Genomic DNA, 26898 nt, shown 5'->3' with positions numbered 1-26898 from the left:
TATGTGAGCTCGGGCCTCAGACTTCCTGCTCTGAATTCCTGAGTCTGCCACACAGGTTAATTTAGGAGGGAAAATGAACAGAGACCAGGAATTCATCAGAGCGCACACACACACATTCAGCTCAATGTTTATTTGGGTTCGGCCCTGATCTTAAAAACATGGGCAGGGCCCCCATTAGAGCTCCCCACACGTACGCACATACACACATCAAGGTGTGTTTGTCTTTCCTGCCCACCCCTTCAGATTTCGGAGGACCCCCCGCCCCTCTCTCCCCCCAGAGGGCAGTCTCTGCATCTGAGTTTTGGGTAGTGAATGAGTGTGCTGATAACTGCCCACACTCTATATGCACCAGTCAGTCTGTCGCAGGTTGTCAGTCTCCAACGCTTTGCCTTACCGGTCGCCATGGCTCCTGGATGGTTGCAGGTCGTGTGTCTGCTGCTCCTCGGCATGAGGGCAGCCCAGGGAACAACCATGGACATGCAGAACGCCGCCGCTATGGGTGAGATGTGTGTTACTCATGTATGCGTGTATGCGTGTCATTGCCTGCATGTGAGTGGCAATCTTGTGATTAATCTCATTTGTCTAATAAGGCATTTTTTTTACAAAAGAGGCCAATGATTCAGTGCTGTATGATCGCAGGTCAGGAGGTTCTTAATCTTCTGAGTAAAGCATGGGGGAGAAGTTCTGCTGGAAGATGGAATAATTTGTGTCAAACAAAATTACTGTTTATACAGTTTATACAGTATTGTGAGTTTGATAGTTTTCAGTAGCAATGCATTGGTGATTGACATTGTTTAGATTATTGTAGACTGGTTGGACCGTGTCTGTCTCTGTGTCTTATTAAACATCTTGTAAATAAACAATGTTATAAAATAGTCTATGTATTAGATACATGGGGATATTTTATTAGAAAGTCCCCTTTTATTACATCAATTGATTACTTAACAGAATTCCACTGGTAAGTGGTTAACCATATTGATGGCATACTGTATCCATTAATGAGCGCTGACTGTTCTTATGGGCTCAATATATCATTAATGTAGTGTGTGAATATGTGTGTGTGTTTTTCAAACTTGCTACCACAATCATGTCAAGATGGAAAGATAAAAGTAGTCAGTATATGTCGACTTATTCTCAGTTATGGCCTCCTTACACCAAACTACTTTCACAAGATTTGGGAAAGATTCATGAAAGTCTTTTAACTAATGCCATTCCATTCAAGCTTTACTCAAAAGGCTACAATCTATAAATAATTTTTCCCAAATCTTGTCAAAGTTGTTTAGCGTAAGGAGACCATTACCTAAATTGATATCTCAATCTTTCTCTCTCACAGTCTCTCTGGTCACCCATATGTAACTATATCTCTCTGTTCTGTCTCTCCCACATTGTTTTCCCCCTGACCAGCGGCGGGTCTGTGCAATACTCGCCCTACTGACCTGGTGTTCATCGTGGACAGCTCCCGTAGCGTTCGTCCTTCTGAGTTTGAGCAGGTCAAGGTCTTCCTGGCTAAAGTCATTGAGGGACTGGATGTGAGGCCAGATGCCACACGCGTGGGAGTGGTCAACTACGCCAGCCGCGTGAAGAACGAGATATCTCTCAAGGCCACCCGCACTAAGGCTGCCCTGACTAAGGCCGTCAGCAAGATCGAGCCACTGTCCACTGGCACCATGACCGGACTGGCCATCCAGTTTGCCCTTAATGTGGCCTTCAGTGAGGCTGAGGGAGCACGTGTCAAGAGTCAAGGAGTTAGCAAGGTTACTCCACATACACGCCCACAAGACACAGACACACATCGAAACACATTATGCTGAATAGGAGAACTGGGGGGTATTCCAAGTATGTGGTTTAGTGACAAACCTGGGTAAGTTAACTCAAAGTAAGTGGTAAACCTCCTACAACAAGAGCCCTATGCCATTGTTTTGTTAGGAGAATGAAGCCATACAGCTCTTCTATTAGGAGGTTTACCACTTAACTCTGAGTTAACTTACCCAGGCTTGTCACTAAACCACATACTTGGAATACCCCCCTGGGCATTGTATTTTACTCATTTCTACTCATTATCCACTTCTCTGCCCCTTGAACTCAGTCTCTGTGTATATGTTTGTGTGTGTGCGTGCGTTCCTGTGTGCATGCGTGCGTACGTGCGTGCATGTAGGTGGCCATTATTGTGACAGACGGACGGCCACAGGATAACGTACGCGAGGTGGCAGCACGAGCACGAGATGCCGGCATCGAGATCTTTGCTATTGGTGTGGGTCGTGTGGACATGAACACACTGAAGCAGATGGCCAGCGAGCCTCTGGAAGAGCACACCGACTACGTGGAGAGCTACAGCCTCATCGAGAAACTCACCAAGAAGTTCCAGGAAGCCTTCTGCGGTGAGAGACACAGAGGGAGGGAGGGGTGGAGGGATGGAGAGAGGGAGGGAGGGAGGGAGGAAGGGAGAGAGAGGGGGATAGAACAGGTGTCGGGATCCAGAAAGGGGAGGCTCTTCAAACAACAGTTGAAGGAAGCCAAGGGTGGGCATGGCTTAATGTTAAGAAATGCCCCCCTTGACCATTCTTTGAGAAGATTAACCACTACCACTGAACCTTGTGTGTGAGGATCACCTCTTTCATGCTTTAATCACTTCATAATAAGTGGCTGTGTGAGTGTTACAGACTGAACGGCTGTGTCAGGGCAGCACACACATGCACAGTTGCTCACTGACACAGTGGGCCCTATTTATTTTGTGTCAACACAGAGAAGGTGACAATAACTAGGGCTACATGCACAGCAAAACAAGAATCAAAGCGTCATCACAATGAATTATCAAAGTGGTGAACATTTTAAGTTTAAGTGGAAGCTAAAGACAGTATGTAATCAGAGTAGAATATCTTAACATAAGGCCAGTCATGGCAGCATCACATCCAACATTGGAGTTGTTGAAATTGTTATGATAATAATAATAATAATAATAATAATAATAATAAGTATTATTGTTAGTATTAGTACTGTTTTTATTATTAATATTAGTAGTGGTAGTACTAATAGTAATAGTTGTAGTCGTAGTGTTAATATACTATTAGTCAGAATCTAACTTTGCATTGAAACTTCCCTCCCAAGCATGTACTGCAACACTGCAACTCAGCTCTTCACAGATAAGAGGACACAGAAACACAGAGCAGGTTAGACGTGTGATAGACGTGATAGACAAATGAGGCACATGACTGAAAGCAAGAAAGAAACCATTTTCTTCTGGCCAGACCCTTGTATTAAACAACACACCATTTATATAATACAACGACAATAGGGCCCACTGTCATCAGTAAGCCATCTTTTCTTGAACAACAAAAAACCCTCAAATGTGCAGCATGTGTTGTTCTGACAGTCCTGCCTCATGTTTTTAAGGATCCACTGTCCTCTGTGGAGGCAGAATCAGCAGCAATATGAGAGTAGCAGTGAGATCTCTACAGCTGCAGCTTCTAGCAGACTTCAGTGGATCTTTAAATTTGTTGTAGATTCTCATCTTAGTTCTTAAGTTCTCAAACTGACATAGTGTCATTCTCTCCCCTCTAACCTCTGTTCATGCTCCCCTGCTGCTGTATGTGTGTGTGTGTGTGTCTGTGTGTGCATACACACATTGCTGTATGCACGTGTGTGTGTGTGTGTGTGTGTGTGTGTGTGTGTGTGTGTGTGTGTGTGTGTGTGTGTGTGTGTGTGTGTGTGCTTGTATGAGCTGGTTTTGTGTTGGTGGATGGATGGTCTGCATTGCCGTGTGTGTGCGTGTGTGTGTTTGTGTGTGTGTTTGTGTGTGTGTGTGTGTGTGTGTGTGTGTGTGTGTGTGTGTGTGTGTGTGTGTGTGTGCATGCATGTGTGTATGTACGTGTGTGGGCTCAGCAGTCTCAGACCTGTGTGCTACTGGTGATCATGACTGCGAACAGGTGTGCATCAGTACACCTGGATCATTCAAATGCGCCTGCCACGATGGCCACACCCTGAAGGAGGATGGGAGAACCTGCAGTGGTGAGTTCATGTGTGTCTTTGTGTGTGTGTCAGTGTGTTTTTGTGTGCATGTGTGTGTGTGTGTGTGTATCTCTTGTCTCTGAAGCAAGCATCCAGCTCTACTCACGGTGTCAGGTATACACACCAACTTTTCAGAAAAGTCACAACAACATTCTCTTACTCTCTCTCTTTTTCTTTTTCTCTCTCTGTCTCTTTCCTTCTGCAGCCTGCAGTAACTCTGCAACTGACGTTGTGTTCCTGATCGATGGCTCCAAGAGTGTGCGACCAGAGAACTTTGAGCTGGTGAAGAAATGGATCAACCAGATCGTGGACAAGCTGGACGTGGCCGAAAAAGGCGCCCATGTGGGGTTGGTGCAGTACTCCAGCACCGTCCGACAGGAGTTCCCTCTGGGTCGCTTCAACAACAAAAAAGACCTGAAAGAAGCGGTCAAGAAGATGGATTACATGGAGCGTGGAACTATGACTGGACAGGTATGGGTAGATGGGTCTTTATATACACACATTCACACATAGTTTTTTTGACTAGGCATCTCCTCACACACACACACACACACACACACACACACACACACACACACACACACACACACACACACCTCACACACCTCTAATCCTGCCTCAACAGGCCCTGAACTTCATCGTGGAGAACAGCTTCACTGTCAACCAGGGGGCCCGTCCGGGTGTAGCCAAAGTGGGCATCGTCTTCACTGATGGCCGCTCTCAGGATTACATCGGCGATGCTGCGCGGAAGGCTAAAGAGAACGGTAAGTGGAAAGCGGACAGGGGAGAGATAGAATGAGGAGAGAGGAGGATGGAAAGAGGGTGGGTAAAGGAGGAGAGAGGACAGGTGAGGAGAAGAGGACAAGCTTGGGGCAGGACGAGAGAGGAGTGAGGAGCGATTGCATGCGTAGGAAAACTCGAGGGGACAGTGTGGATAGCTAGAATCACTCACCACTTGCCTACTCGTTATTGGTCTAGGATTTTAGCAATCAGTTGAACAAAGTGCCAGCGAGTCAAGACAGACACCTCAGAGAGCTTTATTAGATAGATAGATAGATAGATAGATAGATAGATAGATAGATACTTTATTGATCCCCAAGGGGAAATTCACAGCACCGGAGACCAACGTCGTGTGGCTACTAGAAATTTCTTACAACATTGTCTGAATCTATGTGGATATGCATGTATACCTCTGTGTAGTATCACTCTGTGTATGTATATGGTGTTGATGAGCACTGTGTATGCACTAGGATTTAAGATGTATGCAGTGGGTGTGGGCAATGCGGTGGAGGATGAGCTGAGGGAGATTGCCTCAGAGCCCATTGCTGACCACTACTTCTACACGGCTGACTTCAAAGCCATGACGCAAATAGCCAAGAAGCTGCAAATCAACGTTTGCCCAGGTGAGAACATCTGTCTGTCTGTCTGTCTGTCTCTCTCTCTCACTCACTGACACATATACACGCGTGTGCAGAAGTATGAGAACGCACATAAATACATAAATATGACAATGCAGACAAGCTTCCCCTATCTTTTCCCTACAGAGGAGAATCCCTGTGAATGTGACTCCATCGTTAAGTTCCAGAAAAAAGTAGAAGATGCTTTACAGGCATTAACGAAAAAATATATCCTTTTATGGTATTAAACTGATGTGAGAATGTGGATGTGTCTGTCATTTTAAATGTGTTAGTATTTCCATGTGTTTCATAGAGGAGAATGTAAGAACATGCTGATATGTATATGTCTTGGAAATAATATGATACTGTATTGGTCGACGTAAGTATTTTTTTAAGGGTATTTTTGTTATGTTAAAGTATGAGCCATAATCAGAATGTGATTTCCTTGACAAGAGCCTCACTGGAGAGTGTGACAAAGAGGATCGCTGCATTGGAGAACAAGATTGTCTGAGGAGACCACACTCAACATTTCCCCCTTTAAGTTCCTGTAAACCCCAGGAGCTTTAAAGAACTGACCCCGCCCATCCACACTCTCATGCTTTTCTTACTCCATGTAGCCCCTCCCATCACACGTCTCCTTGGAGACAGAGCACTGATTGCCATAGGGACCCCTGACAGACCCCATCCTCCAGTCTGCAGGTGTGTGCGTGTGTGCTCACTGAGAGGCACTTCTCTTGTCAGGCCGGTGTGTGTACAGAAGAGTCCTGACCCACTGGCAACCAACAATCCCCCCTTTCCCCCAACACACACAGACACACACACACACACACACACACACATACACACACACACACACAGGTAGCTGGGCACCAGCCTGTGTGGGTGCAGGTACCTGGTCCCTGGGCAGCGTGAGTGCTGGTGAGAGGCTTCGCCACCGAGGGAAAAACGGGGCCTGTGGAGGTTTAGCATAATCTCTGCTTTCCAGCTTCTCATTCATTCCACTGCCAAAAGTGAAAGTTATATTATATTTTATATGAAATATATATATAAAGGTAATTTAAGACAGAATAAAATATGTGTGTGTGTTGTTTGTCTTTTGCTTCTTTGTTTGTTTGCTTTTGCAATGAGACTCTCTCTCTCTCTCACACACACACACACACACACACACATACACACACACACACACACACACACACTGAATAAACTGCCTGGTCTGGTCTTTATCTTTATTTTACCAACTGCATTTTGTGCATACACATCCATCTAACGTTTCAGAGCCATATGAGTTTCATGAAGTCATACAGTAAATGCAGGCTGACCATGCTGTAGTGTCAACATGTGGCTGAACTGAGCTTAGAGGCAATTGAGAGGTGTCTGTCCAGCAGGAGGTACCTGGGGCAGGGCCAGCAGAGGGGGTCCTTCACCAGGTGGGGACTTTCTGGAGTGAAAGGTTGACTGGTGCATGAATGGCTGTGTGTGTGTGTGTGTGTTTGTGTGTGTGTGTATGTGTGTGTGTGTGTGTGTGTGTGTTTGTGCAGTGTATGTGGAATTCTTGTTATAAGCAACATGTAGGCAGTTAGCCTACCTTTGAAGCTGTACTGGATGGTTTTCTGTAAAGCACACATAAGGAGCATCAAAGAACACTGGTAACACTTGTAGCTGTAGATAGCCAGGGTCATCTCTATTCTCAAGGTTTGGTTGTTGACTGTAACCAGAAATGGGCTTTCTGATGCATTTCAAATATAAAATAGTATCTTGTAGTTTGTATTTTACTGGGTTGAAGAATAACTAACAGTCGTAGGAATGTGTCAGTTGTTAAATGTATGTTTTCTTTTATGTTTTATGAAATGTAAATTCAAAAATAGGACACCTCCGATTGTGGTCGCTAGAGGGAACACTATGATCGTGGGAAAAGTGCGCTATCCACATTCTTACATTCTTTAGACATTTTTATTAATACTAAAGAATCCTTGAATTGTCTATACAGAGACAAGGATAACGAAGCACTGTAAAGTGTTTAACAGGGCATCCGAAGGTCACGGAAAGAACAGCACAAAAAAAACCCAGAAAGGTCTGCACGTGCCAGCTCAAGGACAGTGGGCATTGTGCCACTGAAGAGAGACACATGGTGACAACAATTAATATGGATGTGAGTCAGTTTGAGGTTAGTATGAACTTCCTGTGGACCTACGTTAAGCTGCACATGTTCATTGCTGCTGATCATTCACTTCACTTAAGCCTGTACTAATTTTATTTGGGGAGGTAGGTTCAAGCCTGATTAGACCGATCACTTGCACTTGGCGAGAAGCCTCGATTTTTCTTGTGTCAGTAACATGTGAAATTCTGACGATTCACATTGTGTGGGTCTGTTAAGACCAAAACCATTTTAAGAGTATACGTGCAATCAGATAATAGTGTAATACTTCGATTTCATTTCTATTTCACTTCATTGGCTGTAGTTCGGTGTCCCCTTCAGCGCTAATGTTGACAAGGGGAAGTTGTGAGGGGAGGGCCTATGTTGCGCGCAGAATTCAACCCTTCCGGGCATAGCAAGTAGGCTACGGTCGCTTCCCACACGTCAGAAACGAAACTCTGTCGCTTTCCCTGGCCGTCTCAAGCGCTGGTCTTCACTGGAGCCGGTCCCAGTCGCTTGGAACGGTGAACAGGTGAGTTAGCCTACTGTGTTTGTGTGTGTGTATGTATGTGTGTGTGTGTGCGCGCGAGAGAGAGAGAGAGCGAGAGGGGGAGAGAGAGAGAGAGAGAGAGTGAGTGTGTGTGTATGTATGTGTGTGTGTGTCTGAGAGTGAGAGAGGGATAAATGTGCAATAGAGAGATACAGCAAGAGTGTTTCATGTTTTGGAGATCCCTGTTATACTGTCAGGGATAACTGATCTTGCTAATACATCTCTTAGAGTAAATGTGGCTGGCATGCTTGAATTAGGATGTAATTAACACACGAGATTTTAAAGGTCATATTTTATATGCTGCCACCAAAAACAGGTGTTTTTGAAAGACCCAGTTTGCTCAGTATGTCAGGCCATACATGTTTGATGTGGTTTGGGGGACTTAGTCTCTCTCTCTCTCTCTCTCTCTCTCTCTCTCTTGCAGTGTCTCTGTATGTGTGTATGTGTGTTCGTGTGTGTGTAATACAGTGGTTTTATTTCGCAGTGAACTGTTATACGTGCTGGTCTTGCGTAAATGTATTTCATGTGTATGAGTGTATGGGTACTCTCGCTTGTGTGTATGCGTGGACATATGGTTGTAATCCTTGTTGTCATATACATTTGTGAGCTATACCGACTGGATGAAGTATAGAATGAAAAAAGATTATGTGGGGGAGAGAGTAATGACAGTCTGTGTGTTTCTTCACAAGGTCACTTCCTGGCTTTACCCCTATTGAGGAGGAAGTGGGTGTGGTGAGTGTGGGTTGTGTGTGTTTATGGTACACATGAGAGAGAATTGGCATTTTGTATTAATTTTTTAGTTATCGATTGTTGAATAGTTTAGTCTCATTGGTATAGTTGGTGTATAGACGATATACTGATGTTATTCAATACCCTAAGCACATTGAGCCATAGTGTGGTGTCTCTTCTGTAACAAGTTATGTCAGAAAATGGTGAGTGGTTGAAGATGCTGTTAACACTTGTTTAGACAGAGAGGTGCAAAGTTGTCAGATGACTTGGCATTCATATGTCCTGAAAGTGCTTGGCCTTGGCGACTGCTTCTGCTGATATTCGCTGTATTCATGGCAACTTTATTTCTTATCTATTTGACCGAACCTTTACTGTGTTATAAGGCCTCCTCAAAGAATGCAACTCCTATTCATGCTGAAATAATGTACTTCATGAAAGAAGTACTGAGAACACAAGTTCATAGCAGCGTAATGTGTCTTGATGTGTAAACCAAAACTCAGATCAGTCACAGTAACATACACCAATGATTGATGTAGCAGTTGTAGTTTAGAGAAACATGAAGTGAGCATAAAGTCCTGCATGTCCATGTTTGCAAACATCTACAAAGCCCAAAAAATATGACCAACTGTGCTTACTCGGTCTGAGTCAAGTTTTCTCACTTTATAAACGGCTTTGCTTAATTTGGTTTAACTTGATCTGAGACAGACATTTACACTGTAGCCTATCACACTTTCTGCAGGATAGAACAAATGCACCAGTTAACTGCTATAGGATTTCATTCATGCATGCTCAGTGTGCAACATTGTGCAACTTCATACGCTCGTGTTTAAGAGAAGTCAGGAAAGAACTCAACAGTAATGAGTATCAGTCATTCAATCAGGGCTCCAGATTGTGGTCACATTGGTGCAGGTCTATCTCAGTGTGTGTGTGTGTGTGTGTGTGTGTGTGTGTGTGTGTGTGTGTGTGTGTGTGTGGTGTTATGTTTTCTCCTCACCCACTTTCTGCCCCGGGGGCAGAGGAGGCAAAGCAGGCGATTGCCTTGGGTGCCAAGCTGAAAGGGCAGTAAGTCACGCTTGTTCACAGTGACTCTATCAGAACCCTTATGACCCTCTTGGTTTTAAGATGCATCTTGGATGATCAAATCATATTGTGGACAGCTGAGACACCTCAGCATTTTTATGGCTGTGTCCAAAGTGTACAGCCAGAGACATTGCTGATTACGTGTGTTGATTTCATTAGTGCCTATACATCACTTCCACTACTGTAGTAGTCTCTTCATCAGGGACACATTAGGACACAGTTGCATTTACACTGCAAAATAATTATTGTTGAATGTGTCACAAACCATCTCGACAAGTTGTTAACATGATTACAAATACACAAAGAATGACGCAAATAATGTCATATGATAATATGTACTGGGCTGACAGTTTAGCCATGCTGTGGATTAAGAATTTCATAAATAGGCCTATTGGTGGATGTGAACTGTGCTGGCATTGTTCTCTCCAAATCAAAGCAAATAAAAGCTGTTGTCAAAGCTAACAGGTAAAGTACAACTTATGTTCTTTTGTCTGAATGAGATTTGCTTAAGTTGCTTAATGCATCCCAATAAGAAGCCCACTATTTTGTATAGGGTGTCCACCACATACAGTACACACAATTGTATATGTAGGGCCGAATTTATTATTTCTAGCAGGTCTAGTTCATTTTCCATGATTGCTCATGATGTATGCACTACCGTAATTTCCCAACTATTAGCCGCGGCTTATACATTGATTTTGCAAAATTTCTTCAGCTATGAGGTTAATACACGGGGGCAGATAACATAGTATTACCGGTAATATAGTTTTGTTTCTTTTAACTTACATAAAACACTGTCCTGCGGCTTATACACAATGCGGCTAATACACAGGAAATTACTGTAACATGCACATCACTACACCAAGTATAGTGTGTCTGTAATAAAGCTGTTCTTGACCGGAGAGCCTTTGCAGATCTGTAGACCTCTGGGAGGCTCTAGACTTCCTAGAAATGACACCCTTTCTGCAAAGACCTTGCGCTGTCCCTGATTGGTTCTGACCCTGATACTTTCCTCTGGCAGCAGACTGGCATCGCATTCTAATTTAGCACTTTGTTCAAGTGCGAGGTTAACACTCTAACTTAACGGTCTAATTGAAAAACTGTAAAAACGTAGGCAGATTTTCTTTTGTAATTTAAGACATACTTTTAAAGAAAAAACTCTTATTCCCATTCTTCCCGTTCTCTCTTTTTCTCTCCTTTCACCCCCTTCTCTCTTGACCTTACTCCCCGTTACTCTCACTCTCTGAAGAGGAAATTGACATCATTTGTTGAAAGGAAGTTTCTGCCTCAGACACCTAACTTCCTATTCCCAAGATGTGTTTTCCCATTGTTCTCTCTCTGTCTCTCTCTCCCTCTCTCTCTCTCTCTCTCTCACACACACACTCACTCTCACACACACACACACACACACACACACACACACACACACACACACACACACACACACACACATATACACTCTCTCTCTCTCTCTCTGTTCTATTGGTATCTTGGTAGGTAAAGGATGACAATGTACATAACTGTGTACGCACACGGATTTTGACATTGCACAATGATCAGAATTACAACTTAAGGGGAGAGTGAACGTATGAATGTAGTTTGTGAGTGGCGAGTGAAGCTTTACAGCAATGCAACGAGCACCGGGTCACCTGCACTTTGTGTAGCTGATAATTTAGATCACCCCCGCCTCTTTGACATTCATCTATCCCCTCAACATTTACCCTTTACAGCACAAAGCCTGTCCAAGCACTGCGTTTTTTATCATTAGACTATAAAGTGCTACATTGCCAGATAAAATGAATGTGGGGCAGTAAACAGAAAAGGATTGTAGTCACCTAGTTTACTGAAAAGGCAATCTCAAATTTGCTCACCTAGACTTTTAAATCTTTACACTTACCCCCCTATTTTGAGTTTTTGCTCGAAATTGCACACCGCCTACTAACAATGGCCCTGTTTCCACATACTTTGACATGCTTGACCTCTTTTGAAAGCAGAGGCCTTGTAGATTATTTTGATACCAATAGATTGAGTGTGGGATGAACTGTCAGAGAGTGGCAAAGGGTAGAATGATAGTTTTTTAGATGAGTTTAGGCAGTTTTGTACATCTCTGGAAATGACCACATTCTGCCCTCTTGGTCATTTATTTTGTCTTGGAAACACAACTGAGGCCCACTACCAGGTCTTGTGAATCTGTATCTCAAAGTAGATCAATATAGAATAAAATATGAGTACTTTAGACATTATTTGCCAAGGTATGCTCATGCGTTTTGTAAAATGCCCTATGGAAACTCCCCAGGACTTTTGGTTACCCAAAATGCATACTGACGATAAAAGGCCTACTATGTGGAAACCTGTGTGGAAACCTTATGTAGAAGCATAATCATGGTATCAAATGAAATGTAACACTTTGAGGTTTCTTGTAGACTATTTGGGAATGTATTTCAGGGGTTCTGATATAGAATGACTACACAAAATATGGAATGATTACACGAAAGTCTCTATTTTTGCATTTTCCTTGTTGGTTCAATGGATGTGAATAAAATGGGACTACAGTATACATCTGCACAACTGATATTGGATAAAACAACATGAATGTTCAATTTCTAGGGATTCCTGTAAATATTTCAATACCCAATATGCTGCATCTACTTATTGCTATGGGATATACACTGCAGCTAGAAAGTAGGGAAGCACCAAAGGTGGAGAAGGGGGAGGAGGGCATTTTTGATCAAATTTAATTGAGACATAGTAAGATTAATCTGAAAATCTAAAGCGCTATACAGAATATACATGAAAAAGGTTGTCATATATGGATTCCCAAGAGTCCAAGCTTTCAAATGGTGTATAATATTACTGTGCTACATAGTAATATGGTGCATACAATTGATTTAGAATGCTGGGGGGAGGTGGGGGGCACTAATTGTTCCGCATGCGTGACACCCGCAGTGTATTAATAATTTTGTCAGGACTTTATTAGGACATTATAGCACTGATCACTATTTTAAATATAGTGTAATTTAAATATTTAACCAAAGACATTAGTTGGGTTACAGTTGTATTCATCTCTTCCTGTGCCCAAAGAGAAAGGGATGTGTATTCCAATGTATACGTATATGAAGCGGACCTAACAAATCACAGTTTAAACAATAAATAAAACAATGAAAAAATCTTCGAATATTAAAATATCTATTTTGATTAGATATGACAAGAATTTCCACATATAGAGATGTTCAGTTATCGTTTGTTACACAGTTTTGACCGCAACATATTCTTTCTATCAAAATATTTGTGGACAAAATTGTTTTGCTTATAGCTGAAACTCTAAAACAAATAAAACACTCAATAGAATAAAACACTCACAATCAGTGGCAGTATTTAATGAGCATGATACCATGTAAGGCAGTAGCCTGGGTGTTCCCATGCTGCCTTGTGCGCGATTTGATTCACGCTGCTAAGGCAGCCTGGAGACCATGGAGCAAATTTTCGCCTGAGATAGGGGACCAATCACAGAACAAGGGGGAAAGCAAGACGATGATGAGCTATGCACAGACGCATTTGATAGACATCCGTGGCACCCAATAAACGGATCTGGGCATTTTTTTCAAATACGAGAAAATTAACGTTTGGTTCCCAGACCACGTCTCATTGAGAAGTGGTGGCGCTAGCCAGGCTAGTAAGGCAGCAGAATTGAGTAGAACCATTTTTCCAACAGAATGGGATATATTGCAAATATTTAGGAGCTCTAATGGAGCAGTGAGGAATAAACTGTCTTGCTTGTATCGATATTTCTGGCTTTGTCATGCTGCGGGGGCAAGATTTGTGTATAGAAGCTTCCTACTAGAGGATGTTTAAATCTAGTATAAAATTGTTCTGTGAGAGTCTTGGATTTTAATTCTTTAAAAAGGAGAGCAGCCTATTCAAGCATTCAAGGATTCTCAAAGGAGTTTGTATTGTAATGATAACAATGTTGTGAAAGTTCAGCTAATATATTTAAAGTTGATTAAGTTAAATAACCAATTAAAATGTTTCTTCAAATAGCTAAAGAATTTTAAATACATGTTAAAATAAAATAAAGTTTAAGTTGCCAAATCAAACACAACATAATGTTTACCTAATGTTTTTTAACCCTCATAAGGTGTTCAGGTCTGTGGGACCCGTTTTCAATGTTTGCTAAGAGAAGAAATATGCTATTTATTATTTTTCCTAGCTCAAACTCGAACTGAAGAACATAGAAAAATAACTTATTTTCCATGACTGCATATGGTACACACCACCCCCCTCCCTACACATAACCATTACATAGGAGGTGTTTAGGTCTACTAGACCCGAATGTAATAATTGTAGGTGCTATGTTCCTTAACTGTGTCCTCTTCCTAACTGGGCCTGTGTGTGTGTGTGTGTCTCTGTGTGTCTGCCTGTGCGTCCGTATGTGTGCATGTCTTGAGTGTAGGTGTCTGTGTGTGGAAATTCTGCACCTGCTATTCCCACACAAAGTTACAAAATTGTTACATTTCAAGCACTTTCACCTGCTCTGATTAAGTTCTAAGAAATAATCACCAATAATGATAAAAAATCTTGTTTCTATTATTTTTACCTTTTATAATGGAATTTCCTAATTTTCTCACAAAAAAACAAAATTTGATCATAAATGTGATTTCATAGGGGTGAATGGCAAATATGAACCATAGATGATGTCTGTATTATTGGTAATTGAGCTAAAGTCATGGCTGTATTGATTTAAAAGCCTAATAAAGTGGGCGTCCACCAGACCCGGGAACATTGGCTGTGTAACAAAAATATTAACAAAAACCTTACAAGGGTTAATTAAATGATTAGTGTTTACTCTTCAATAATAACATGTTTTATTATTGGTCTTTGTAGTGATCATAACTAATGCTTCATTTCTCTTTTGTCATGAGTTTTTATTAATAAAATAAAAAAGAATGCATGATATCATTCTGAAGGAACTCTAAAGTCAGAGACATGAGAACCAGATAACGTTCGGAGGTCAGATATACAGTATCTTACAATTGACCGCAGAAAGTAGGAGTGAAAGTAATATGTTGATATGCAACATGTGACACTTTCAAGCTCTTGCAATTGGTGTGGCAAGCTATTTGTTTCTCAACAGAAGCCACGAAACGTTGACAAATTAATTCACCTTTTTTTTTGTTAAGGGGCGTTGTTAGGCACGAGGCGCAAGTGGAGCTGTTGTAGCTGTTTAGCTGTTGTAAAATCAGTGTAACCTATGGACTCGAGTGGCTTATTGCTTTTCTAAAACGGTTACTATTATCTGACAAGATTTCATAAAATAAAAGCACAGCAACGAGAAATGTAACGATTTATGTAAGGGATAATGTATAGAACGCCGGACATTATATTACAGGGTGAACTGGAAAGTGAAATTGTAAAGAATAGTAAATTGACATCCAAATACATAATATTATACCTGGCACTAATTCCCAAGTAAATTTCTTCCTTGTAATTTTGATTCCTTGTTTAAACTTTTAGAGATTTTGAATCACAAAATAGTAGTCTTTGGCAGGACTGTATAAATGAAGGAAAAATGTTTGGCGAGTTGAGCGCAGATGTGCGAGACTGTGTGAGCAAGAGGATGTTAGTGTGTCGGCTCTCTCAGTATCCTATCACTTCAGAGCCACACACACTTCTCTTCCTGTTGGCAGTTTCCTGGTAAAGGATGGAAAATGAGAAAGGATGGAGAGAGAGAGAGAGAGAGAGAGAGCGAGAGAGAGAGAGAGAGAGAGAGAGAGAGTATTGAAGAGTGTGTGAACTGCCAGACAACTAAGGTGGAGACAGCACACTTCCAACACTTCCTTCATGAATGTATCACATACTGTACAAAACAACCTAGCAACTATTTAGGCAAAATAGAGATTAGCTTTAACTAGTGACACATTTCATCAAATTGGTTTGTCAAATAGGAAGGAAAGCCTGTGTGTGTGTGTGTGTGTGTGTGTGTGTGTGTGTGTGTGTGTGTGTGAGTATGTGTTTGTGTGATTGTGTTTGTGTTTGTGTGTATGTGGGTGGGTGTGTTTGTGATAGCATGTTTGGAAGCTGGAGCTGCTGTATTCGGTGTCCTGTGTTGCTTTCCTCCTGGGAGTTCCTTATCTATGGAAGATTGGGTAGGAAAAGGGCGGGCCCTACAGTCTCAGCTCTTGTGTGTGGAAGTGCTTTATAGCTTGTTTGTGCATTCATGTATGTATTCTCTCTCTTAGTTGTCACACTGCTGTGGTTTGACAGAGAGGAAGTCTAAACTGGTAAATAGACTCATCACTCTTTATTTTCATCTACAACCACTGAAAAGTCTCCACATACACACAGACACACAGACAGACACACACACACACACAATGTTTAGTTCAAGATATGATCGTTTTAATGACACTGTTGGATTGATTGAGCTATTGTATTCACTTTTCAGTTATTTGCAAAACAATAACATTAATATTGTTGCAATCAGGGAGATGCTTTTCGTAGCACATTTAAACTGTCACAAGTGTGTGTTCAAAAGTAGCCTGTGAAACTTCCTCATTGAAGATCTTGAAAGTTGTGCTGCTGTCCATCAGTAGTTTGGCCTTCAGTTCAAAGGCCTTTGGTAAGCTGCTTCTGCTTGACCATAAGTCAGTGAACCTCCCACGTAAAGTGAAGAAGTTTCAGCATGTTATTTAAGATGAACAGATGTGTGTGTGTGTGTGTGTGTGTGTGTGTGTGTGTGTGTGTGTGTGTGTGTGTGTGTGTGTGTGTGTGTGTGTGTGACAGACAAGAGAGGGTTTTGAGTGTGTGTTTATAGTTTCCCCTTTTGTTTTATAAGGGGTTCACTGTCAACCAGAGAAAAAAACAAAGTGGTGGACAGAAGTAGGAGAGAGAGAGAGAACCAGTTAGAGATAAGATTATACTGAAGAGGAGACATGTACATATACATCAATGTGTATGCCTGAGTGTGTTTATGTTTGTCTTTCTTTCTCTCTCTCTTTCTCTCTCTCTCTCTCTGTATGTGTGTGTATACAGTATGTGTGTGTGTGTGTCTCTGTGTGTGTGTGTGTGTGTGTGTGTGGGGGGGGGGGAGTTGGTCAGCACAATGCAGCTGGACTGTGTCCTCGCCTAACAGGAAAAGAGGGGGGAGTCTTTTCAGGGGTGGACAGGAAGCTGGCAGAGCTGATTTCCTGTAGCTGTGCTGATGCAGGGAGAGATAGAGACTGGACAACAGAGAGCGGGAAATGCGTGGTGTATTTCTCTCTCTCTCTCTCTCGCTCTCTCTCTGTGTCTCCTGTGTGTGTGTGTGTGTGTGTGGGGGTGGATGGGTGAGTGGGAGGTGGTGTCCGCGGTTGTGTATGTGGTTTGATACAATGATACAAATGGTGTTTTGGGGTCATTTGCAGAAATAGAATTATGGCTGACCCAAAATGCAATATTGTAATACTGTTTATGCAGACAAACTTGCAGCTACATAGTCTGGAATTTAGTGGGAATGACATTGAAATGCATCAGTTTGTGTGGTATGTGGTACAGGAGACAGGAAGAGACAGAGATCAATAATAATAACGGCTTGAAACGAAATATAAAGGTCAGGGTGCTCAAAAAGTGAAACTAAGAGTGTGCTCAGTTGTACTCTATTGGACTCAGCAAAGATCACAAGGAGACAGTTATGGCCGATGTCATGTGAGTTCAAGTATAAGAACAGCTCCTTAAAAAATGCTACATCATTTCCTTTCAACACTCTAGACTAGACTCTTGATGCTAGACTCGTCTGTGTCTGTACGTGCAGATATTATTAGAGAGATGAGACATTATGTTAAAAGGGTCTCCTGGAACCCAAATGGATAAATCCCAACCCCAGGGCAAAAGCAATGCTTCATAAACTGTCACATTAATGATAATTGCTCAATATGCAGATTTCAAAATATTGCATCAGTGCTGGCATCATTCAATAGTCCTGTGTAAACACCAGTTACTTAAGTTTTGGAGGTTCAGAGTCAGAGTGTGTTGATTTCCTAATGACTTCCTAATGTTATGATTTAAAGGTTGTATCAGCGATTTCAGACCCAAAAAAGGCCCAAACATAAATGAACACATTCATCTAATCTTTCCTAACGATCCACTAGCTGTCTGCCCCATAAGCAGGCTGTCAAAAACGTGTCTCTGTAGGCAGCCTAGGCTCCGAGATCTGTACACATAAACAATAGCTACCAACAAGTGTTAGCAACCACTCAAAGGCAAAACTAGATGTACCGCAGAGCGGTACAAAATATGACCGCCGCCCAGTCCAGCACATGTTTTCCACAAAAATAAGTCATGCTGAAAGGCATATATGATTCTAACTGTCTCACTGAATTGCATTATGCACACTCAATTCTCACTGGTGTCTGCTAGACAACAAGTACCAAAACATGATTAGTTCATAGATTTCACATGTAATATACATTTTATACAACCCCACCCCCATCTTGCCTGTTCATAATTCTGAGAAATTCTTGAATTGTGTGCATGTGTGCGTGTACATGTTTATGTTTATGTGTGTGTGGGTGTGGGTGTGTGTGCGTGCATGTGTGTGTTTGCCTGTTTATGTGCCTGTGTGTGTGCATGTGCATGCATGTGTATATATGTCTACTGTGTGAGTATGTGTCATACGTAGGATTACTGTGAATGTATGTGCGTGTGTATCTGTTTATGCACATGTGTGCATATGGAATGGGTTTACATGACCCCTGGAGGCAAACATACGCAAAAAATTGGTCATCCTAGGCCCTACGGTTCTCAAGATATTCACAGAAAACTGTGTCTGCCCTACCCTCCATTCGGGGGGGCCAGTCCAGCGGGGGGGCTACAGATCAAAGCGAAAAGCGATGGTTCCATGCTATCCATGTGGGGTTACATGCCCACCAGGTTTCGTGTACCCCGGTCTTTCAGTGTCCCGGGAATCCTTGTTGGTGTACTGTCACTAAATGTACACATAAATTATTTTATTGTAAGGCCCCCCATGAACGAAAGTCCACGAAACTTGGCATGCATTAGGAGGATGTCATAATGATCCTACACTTTCAATTTCGTGCAGTTTTGACCATGTCAGCCAGAGATATTGTGATAAAAACACCTAATGTTTTGCTTTTTAATTTTTAACTAGGTGGCGCTATACATGAAATAAGTGGTAATGGGATAGGTTGACATGCCCCCTTAAGACCAACATACAAAAAAAAGGTGGACCTCCTAGGCCCTACGGTTCTCGAGATATTCACAGAAAACTGTCTCCGGCCACCTACAGGCCAGTTGGTGTATAGTAACATAAATGAATTTATTGTGTGGCCCCCCATGAACGGAATTCCACGAAACTTGGCTTGCATTCAGAGGGTGTAATAATGATCCTACACTTCCAATTTCGTGAAGTTTTGACTATGTTAGGTCACAGATACCTGCGATTACAACACCTAATTTTTACTTTTTTGTGTTTAACTAGGTGGCGCTATACATGAAATGAGTGGTTATGGAATGGGTTGACATGGCCCTTTGAGATCAACATACAAAAAAAAATGGTCCTCCTAAACCCTACGGTTCTCGAGATATTCACAGAAAACTGTGTCTGCCCTACCCTCCTTTCGGCAGGTCCAGTCCAGCGGGGGGGCTACAGATCAAAACGGAAACAGGAGGTTCCATGCTATCCATGTGGGGTTACATGCCCACCAAGTTTCGTGTACCCCGGTCTTACAGTGTCCAAGGAATCCTTGAGGGAAATTTGGACATGCGAAAAAGAAAAAAAAAAAAAAAAAAAAAAATCTGACTAAACCTATATGACGCTTCGCTGCGCGGCGGTCATAATAAAGTGTTCCAACCAAAAACCGACGAGATGCGCGTTTAGGAGAGTTTCAATTGTACGGGAGGGAGGGGGAGGGAGTAGCGAGCTAGCTCTCTGTTTTGTTTGAACATCAACATGAGTGACGTTACCCGCAATCGCTGATACAACCTTTAATAATGTAAGTGAATCTCAATGTATCACAGATTTAAATCATAGAATTGAATCATAATACTTGCAGTATCAGAAAATATATACAGTCTCATACAGACTATCCATAATAATGTATCATTGGCCAAAATATTGTGAAAGTATTGCATACATGTAAACCCCTTTCGGATATCCACATGTATAACCTCCTGGAGAAATCTGTACAATCTGCTGTATACATAATGGATAAATTGGATAAAATGGATACATATTTTATTTGTTGTCAGTAGATGGTGTGTGTGTGTGTGTGGGGGGGGTGTAGGGCATCACTGCTGACAGTGTGTATGAGTTCTGTTCCAAAGCTGCCCATGAAACACAAGCATTCAGAACATTCAGCACACAAACACACTCATTCTTGGTGTGTGTCCCTGTGTTCATTGATCATCATTCTCCCCAAACGAAAAGCACACAATGCAATATGAAACAAGATTCTGTTCCATAAGATTTTCATATAGAATTAGGAGAGCCTCAAGTGACCCTAGGGCTACTCCAGGAGCCTTTCCCTTTTAGGGGAAGCCTTGAGGAACTTAAAACAATACAGTAGGAAATTTATGTTGCAGAAGACTTACAGAAGTGCAGACTTGGGGCAGACGTGGGGGCAGCCATGGCCTACTGGTTAGCACTTCGGACTTGTAACCGGAGGGTTGCCGGTTCGAAACCCACCCATAGGCCACGGCTGAAGTGCCCTTGAGCAAGGCACCTAACCCCTCACTGCTCCCCGAGCGCCGCTGTTGTAGCAGGCAGCTCACTGCGCCGGGATTAGTGTGTGCTTCACCTCACTGTGTGCTGAGTGTGTTTCACTAATTCACGGATTGGGATAAATGCAGAGACCAAATTTCCCTCACGAGATCAAAACAGTATATATACTTATACTTATACTTACTTCACACTTTTAATCCATAAAAGTTTACATGTATGGTAGCATAATCACTGTGGCTAATAGCACTCCTAGTGTAAATGCAATGTGTGGTGGGAAAGTGTGGTGGTAGAGCCTGGTGATAGACTGGTGGTCAACATAACTGTAAACTCTTTCACAGGGTCTTTCACATCCAGTGTCCTTTGTAGGTTCTCAGTCCATCTTTTTGTTTAGTCAGTTCTTTGACACAGAGTACATGATTATACGCAAGAGATTCACCCGTGCTCGGTGGTCAATATTGCACAGAGTCAGGTGTGACATATATATCCAGTTATTCTAGGTGTTATCAACAGCTGGCGGTCCACCAAAATTGGAAGTTGTCTGTTAGGTTTGTTTGTTCAGTGAATTTAGGAACAATGTTGAGCCATAGCCTGTTGTTTCACTAATACCTTCCTCTTCTAGCTGTTAACTTCTGTTTCTTTACTTCATTAATCTTTCTTTCTGTTTTCCAAAATGTGGGTGATGTGTACTACACTTTATGAGTGATAGCTGCCTTCTAGTGTTTGAACATGGTATGACACAATTCGTTTCAGGGTGTGAGGAAGACGTTCTCCTGCCTTTGCGCTCCACCCAGTCATAGGAACACCTGTTGACAGTCTGGTGACAAACATCAACAAGTTGATGATAAAATGTATTTTAGTCAAAGCTGTAATGTTGTGTTTGTCTTTAACACAGTTGGTCATTGTTGAAGTGTGATGTTGAACCTCTTTGTTCACTTCAATTAATTTAAACAGTGAAATGTATTTGGCTTCACTTAAAATGAGGATTATCCTCAATGAACCTCCAAAAATAAAGGTTGAATGAATGAATGGATGAATTTGATGAAGAAGAGCACTAATGAACATGATATGGGTATATATTATTTTCTAATGAAATGTGATTCCATGTGTGACTGTGTCTGAGAGAGAGAGAGAGAGAGAGAGATAAAGAAAGAATCAGGGAGATGGATAGACAGAAAGAGTTAGAGTGAGAGTTTCCTTTTAACTGTAGGTCATTATAATCATTAATTAATACATCTCCATCTCCTTGTCTGTTTTGCTTTGTACATCGCTAACATTCTTGTAAATCCTCCATTTCCATGCCACAGCTTAATATCTCTGTTACAACATCATTTATACATGCCTGACCCTTATTCTCTCTCCCTTTCTATATTTCTGTCTCTTTAGCTGTGTCTCAGGACGTGGAAGGGCAGATGACCACAATAATTAAGGTTAGAATGCCATACACGGCCTCTTATGACCTTTAGTTTGATGCAACTTTCTTCAGGACTACCATAGTTTTTCATACCTTGACTCATGTGAACCAATTGTTGGAGAATATGTAGTCTTAGGTATAGGAAGTTCAGCATTCATGATGTCTGAATGACCAAACACTCATAGATAAATAGCCACTCAGATACAGCAACAGACAGGGGCGTCTGCAGGAATTAATGCTATGGTACGCACACCCATCACCCCCCCCCCCGAAAAAAGGTTTAGGTTTGTGCATACATAGCATAACAACATCCACATGCAATAATGCAACAACAACGTCTACAATTACCTATTCATTTGGGCAACTTTATACATCCCTATACAGGCTAAAGCTACCTTTAGTTGTGTTATAGCTACTGTAACGTCTGGCTTTAAACAGCTGTAATGCAGTCGTTCTGACAAGCACACCAATTGCTTAGCCAACCTTGTTCTTGCCCATCTTGAATAGCTCCTCTAGCTTTGTTGCCTCCATCCTTTCTGTTTTCGTTGTTTAAACTTGTGATATCCATGATGAGTATTGAGTTAGTGAATTAGCTCAACATTGTGTGCTGATAACCATATAGAAAGCCGAGTAAAAGAAAACAAGTAGCCTATGCGTGCCTGCGTGCGTATTCTCTCCTGCTCAAACTTGTGTGCGCGTTAATTTTGATAAGTGTTCACTTAACTTTACTTAATAAAAAATTGTAAATAGCCTGATGGCATGCAACTAATGGGATACTGTGCATAGTTGGAAAGGTATGGTAGGCCAATATGGTGTGAATATACACACACAAGGTACATTTCCTCTCGTTGTTGAGTGATGGTACGCACAGTGCGTACGGACGTACACCTGCAGGCGCGCCTGGCAACAGAAACATACAGCTTTTACCAGCTTTAACTGTCTGGATTCCTGCATTGACTATTTTGTGTGTTTCCATAGTAATGGGCTGTGCATACTGTATTGTGTGTTTCTATAGTAACGGGCTGTGCATACTGTATTGTGTGTTTCTATAGTAACGGGCTGTGCATACTGTATTGTGTGTTTCTATAGTAACGGGCTGGGCATACTGTATTGTGTGTTTCCATAGTAATGGGCTGTGCATACTGTAAGCAGCGGAAGGAAAAAGTAGTGGACCCATCACCATGCGACCCAAGCAGTGGAGGGGTGGGCCCCAAGCCCCATTACTCCCCCGATCCAATCCAGAACAAAGGGGCAGAGCTCATCCCCAACTTCAACAACTTCCCCATGGGCTCTACACAGCCCATCAGCCCTGGAACAGGTTTCCCCAACAGCATGTGCCCGCAGCGCGGCACTGCCATCACAGGTGTGTGTTTGTGTGTGTGTGTGTGTGTGTGTGTGTTGCACTTGGACTTATCAATTCTGCATACTTTGTGTGCAGGTCTTCACACTGTTCCTTAGCTTTTTTATGTGTGTGTGTATGTGTGTGTGTGTGTGTGTGTGTGTGTGTGTGTCTGTGTCTGTGTCTGTGTCTGTGTGTCTGTGTGTCTGTGTGTGCAGGTGGGGGTGTGACTCTCTTCATAGCACTCTATGACTATGAAGCCCGAACCGAGGACGATCTCTCATTTCTCAAAGGAGAGAAATTCCATATTATTAACAACACGTGAGTTACTTTTAAGTAACGTTATTTCAGTATCTCAAACTAGTTCCACTAACATCACAGTGAGTGAGTTCAGTGTACCTATATATGCATCCCACCACTACTAAGTTGTGAATTTATAGATTTACAGCCATCATATCTGATGCATGATACTGCCTTGTCTACACATAACAAAACCTCCACAGAATATTTCTGGAACATTTCTTAGGGCCAGGGTGATCCTACCTAATAATAATAAAGATGTTTGTAGCAAAGTGGCCTGAATGTACATATCTGTATATGAACAGTACATGTGTATATTATAGTATAGTGTACACTCAGTTTCCAGTTTATAACAAAAATGAATGCCTTCATTAATACAACAGAGCTGCAATAAATCACCCTTCATAAGTGTTATAATGTGAAGCTTAGTAGTATTAAACAGTTCAAGAGAAGTAGCTTGCAAAATACTGAATATTGTAATCTTCATGAAGCTAGGATCTAGGGCAGGACTGATGTGTTAGATTGCATTAGTTTTAGCTCAGTGCTCCTAATAAACTGGCAAACACTGTGTGGTAATGGTTCATATTATATTTATATATTGTATACTATATTATATTTATATATTATTTTGTGTTTCTTCCTCCAGCGAAGGTGACTGGTGGGAGGCCCGTTCTTTGGACACAGGGAATTCTGGGTACATTCCAAGCAACTATGTCGCTCCAGTGGACTCTATACAAGCAGAAGAGTAAGAAATGCCCACACAAACATTTAGCAACATACAAGTTCAAATTTTGAATTTGCCCAGCATAAAACCGGTTAAGTTTTAAATCCTTCTTTTTCTCAGAATAAAAATAGTATTTGGTATTTGTAGTTGGACTCATGTGTTTAATGTTTACTGTATGACACTTTTCTCAAATGGAGATTTTTTTATTTTTTGTTTATTGACATTTTTGTTTGTTGACAATTTTATGGATGCTTTCTTGTAGATGGTATTTTGGCAAGATGGGTCGTAAGGATGCAGAGCGCCAGTTGCTTAGTGCCAATAACCCAAGAGGAACTTTTCTCATACGTGAAAGTGAGACCACAAAAGGTAGGACTAAGGTCCTCTTTCCTCTACTCTAAACACTTTCAGGATTTTCAGGTTTTATTTTTGCCATGCTGGATAGGTATTACCAAAAGATTCAAACCGATTAGGGACCATACCATTACCTACCTCACTCACACACACACACACACACACACACACACACACACACACACACACACACACACACACACACACACAAACACACACACAGACACACACAGACACACACACACACACACAGTTCAGGTTTGTTTCCAATCTCTCTTTCTGTCGCTCTCTCTCTCTCTCAGGAGCATACTCACTGTCCATCCGTGACTGGGACGATGGAAAGGGAGATCATGTCAAGCACTATAAGATTAGAAAACTGGACAATGGTGGATATTACATCACAACACGTACACAGTTTGACACAGTTCAGCAGCTTGTAGAGCATTATACAGGTGAGACCAACGCAGACATTCTCACACACACTACAAACAGACTCACACACTATGCGCAGACTCACACACTCGCACACACACACACACACACACACACACACACACACACACACACACACACACACACACACACGCTCTCATTTAAATAGAAGGCAAAGTGCAAAGTTTATCAACAAAGCAAAGTTCTCCTGCATGAACTATAGCTATCATGTGTTATGTGGGAGCATTGAGCTAGTTCATTAATGCTTGCTGTAAAGGTCTTGCCCATGGTGTTAAATTAGCAAATTAATTTTGGCTAGTTATTAAATTAGCTTAAGTAGACTTTGCACTTTGCCAATCATTCCAATTAGTGCCCATGGTCTTACAAAAACACATTTTCAAAATGCATGCACAGAGATGAACTAGATCTACACAAACTATTCAGCACACACAACTACAGAGCGAGCCATGTCAGTGTGGTGATCACAGTGCGGTCACATTTTAAAAATAAATGAACATTATTTACGTCAAAAGACTATGTGAACCAAACTATGGATACTTAGTGTAGTCTAGTTAGCTGTAGTGGGTTTACTGTGATCAACTCCAAATGTTAATACGTATCCTTCGTTAATACGTTCCATATGGTCTTGCAAGCAGACTCCTTCAAATGCGCCGCTGACTGTCAAAATGCCGATGCATTCTTTGACGACGCGCTTCACGCTGTTAAAGGGAATGACAGATGTCATTCTCATTGGCTAAATGATGTTACGCCCCAAACACACCCATGACTGATTAAGAAACCTAGGAACACCTTGTTGCGCCATGCGCCCGACGGTTGATAACAAAAACACTCCCAATGTGGACTGGACATCCTACCAAATTTGAATAAGCTTTTGACTAGTGACCATGCGCTTTAGACTGTCATAATAGTGCCCATATACTGTAAAGAGGTGTAGTACTTTCTATTTTTTGTAATGAAACACTTTTCTATGCAAAAATTTAGGATGCGACAAAAAAGTGTATGGACTTTTCATTGCGCCAATAGTTTTACTGGTAGTTCATTGCATGAGTTACACAGTAGTTTTGGTATGAAAGCATTTGTTGTAGTCAAGGGAACATGAGCTTTCACACTTTTGTGAGGTCTGAAGTGTTGTAGCACATTCTGCATAAAAGCTTAACTGTTGGGATGTTGGTAAAGCACACTGTGAAGTTTTTAAAAAGCAGATATGGTTTTGAAAGTGTGAAAATGAAATTATGAACATTTCTGTCTGTCTTTATTATTTCTGTCTGAAACGTTATATTTCTTTTTTTACATGTGCTCAATAATTGACATGAGTACAAAGTTGTGTATGAAGTTTATGTTTATATCTGTTGTCTTTGTCTCTCAACCCTCTCACTCGTTGACTGCCGTTGCGTTCCAACCGCTGCTCTCAGAACGAGCTGCAGGGCTTTGCTGTCGTCTAATGGGCAGCTGTAGGCGGGGCATGCCTAAGCTGGCTGACCTTTCAGTGAAGACTAAAGATGTATGGGAGATCCCACGCGAGTCACTCCAGCTTATGAAGAAGCTGGGGAATGGACAATTTGGAGAAGTGTGGATGGGTAGGAACCAGTCAGAGAGAGATGTGTTTCTGCTGGAACCACATTCCCAGAGACACATTCTTCTGGGGAGCACTAGTCTGTATGGAGGGAAAGAGACTCCAAAGACCTAAAGCCCTCAGTCTTGGATGTCAGAC

At 41.9% G+C, this 26898-nt stretch overlaps 2 protein-coding genes across 8 annotated transcripts in view; both read left to right on the top strand.

Moving 5' to 3' along the window:
• Nucleotides 1-368: 368 nt before the first annotated feature.
• On the top strand, nucleotides 369-6393 carry matn1 (matrilin 1). Of its 3 annotated transcripts, none has more exons than XM_042076583.1 (9): nucleotides 369-499; nucleotides 1405-1754; nucleotides 2156-2378; nucleotides 3883-4005; nucleotides 4211-4476; nucleotides 4631-4769; nucleotides 5256-5408; nucleotides 5550-5630; nucleotides 5864-6393. In XM_042076583.1, the coding sequence occupies exons 1-9, from the start codon at nucleotides 403-405 to the stop codon at nucleotides 5911-5913; spliced, it is 1482 nt and encodes a 493-aa protein (XP_041932517.1). In that variant the 5' UTR covers nucleotides 369-402; the 3' UTR covers nucleotides 5914-6393. The 3 variants fall into 3 exon arrangements, with proteins under 3 accessions (XP_041932517.1, XP_041932516.1, XP_041932518.1); XM_042076582.1 differs by having other exon boundaries at nucleotides 3880-4005; XM_042076584.1 differs by lacking the exon at nucleotides 3883-4005.
• A 1302-nt stretch (nucleotides 6394-7695) lies between these two features.
• yrk (Yes-related kinase) overlaps nucleotides 7696-26898 on the top strand; it is a 24826-nt gene continuing 5623 nt past the window's right edge. For 2 of the 5 annotated variants that reach the window (XM_042076713.1, XM_042076712.1), the window contains exons 1-7: nucleotides 7701-8068; nucleotides 21993-22036; nucleotides 23147-23383; nucleotides 23578-23680; nucleotides 24306-24404; nucleotides 24646-24749; nucleotides 25037-25186. In XM_042076713.1, the coding sequence (XP_041932647.1) occupies nucleotides 23149-23383; nucleotides 23578-23680; nucleotides 24306-24404; nucleotides 24646-24749; nucleotides 25037-25186 (691 nt within the window). In that variant the 5' untranslated portion in view covers nucleotides 7701-8068; nucleotides 21993-22036; nucleotides 23147-23148. Of the gene's footprint in view, nucleotides 8069-16589; nucleotides 16601-21992; nucleotides 22037-23146; nucleotides 23384-23577; nucleotides 23681-24305; nucleotides 24405-24645; nucleotides 24750-25036; nucleotides 25187-26599; nucleotides 26765-26898 lie in introns of those variants that run through there. The other 3 variants (XM_042076709.1, XM_042076710.1, XM_042076711.1) reach the window with 3 other exon arrangements.

Source organism: Alosa sapidissima, chromosome 21 (assembly GCF_018492685.1).
Source record: "Alosa sapidissima isolate fAloSap1 chromosome 21, fAloSap1.pri, whole genome shotgun sequence".
Lineage (NCBI taxonomy): Eukaryota > Metazoa > Chordata > Actinopteri > Clupeiformes > Clupeidae > Alosa > Alosa sapidissima.
This window is presented reverse-complemented; position numbering and strand designations above follow the sequence as displayed.

Coding starts and splice junctions, on each gene's coding strand:
- matn1 (XM_042076582.1), top strand. CDS start 403: ATGGCTCCTGGATGGTTGCAGGTCGTGTGTCTGCTGCTCCTCGGCATG. Junction 2,379..3,879: donor GTTCCAGGAAGCCTTCTGCG/GTGAGAGACACA, acceptor GTGTGGGCTCAG/CAGTCTCAGACCTGTGTGCT. Junction 4,770..5,255: donor GCGGAAGGCTAAAGAGAACG/GTAAGTGGAAAG, acceptor TGTATGCACTAG/GATTTAAGATGTATGCAGTG.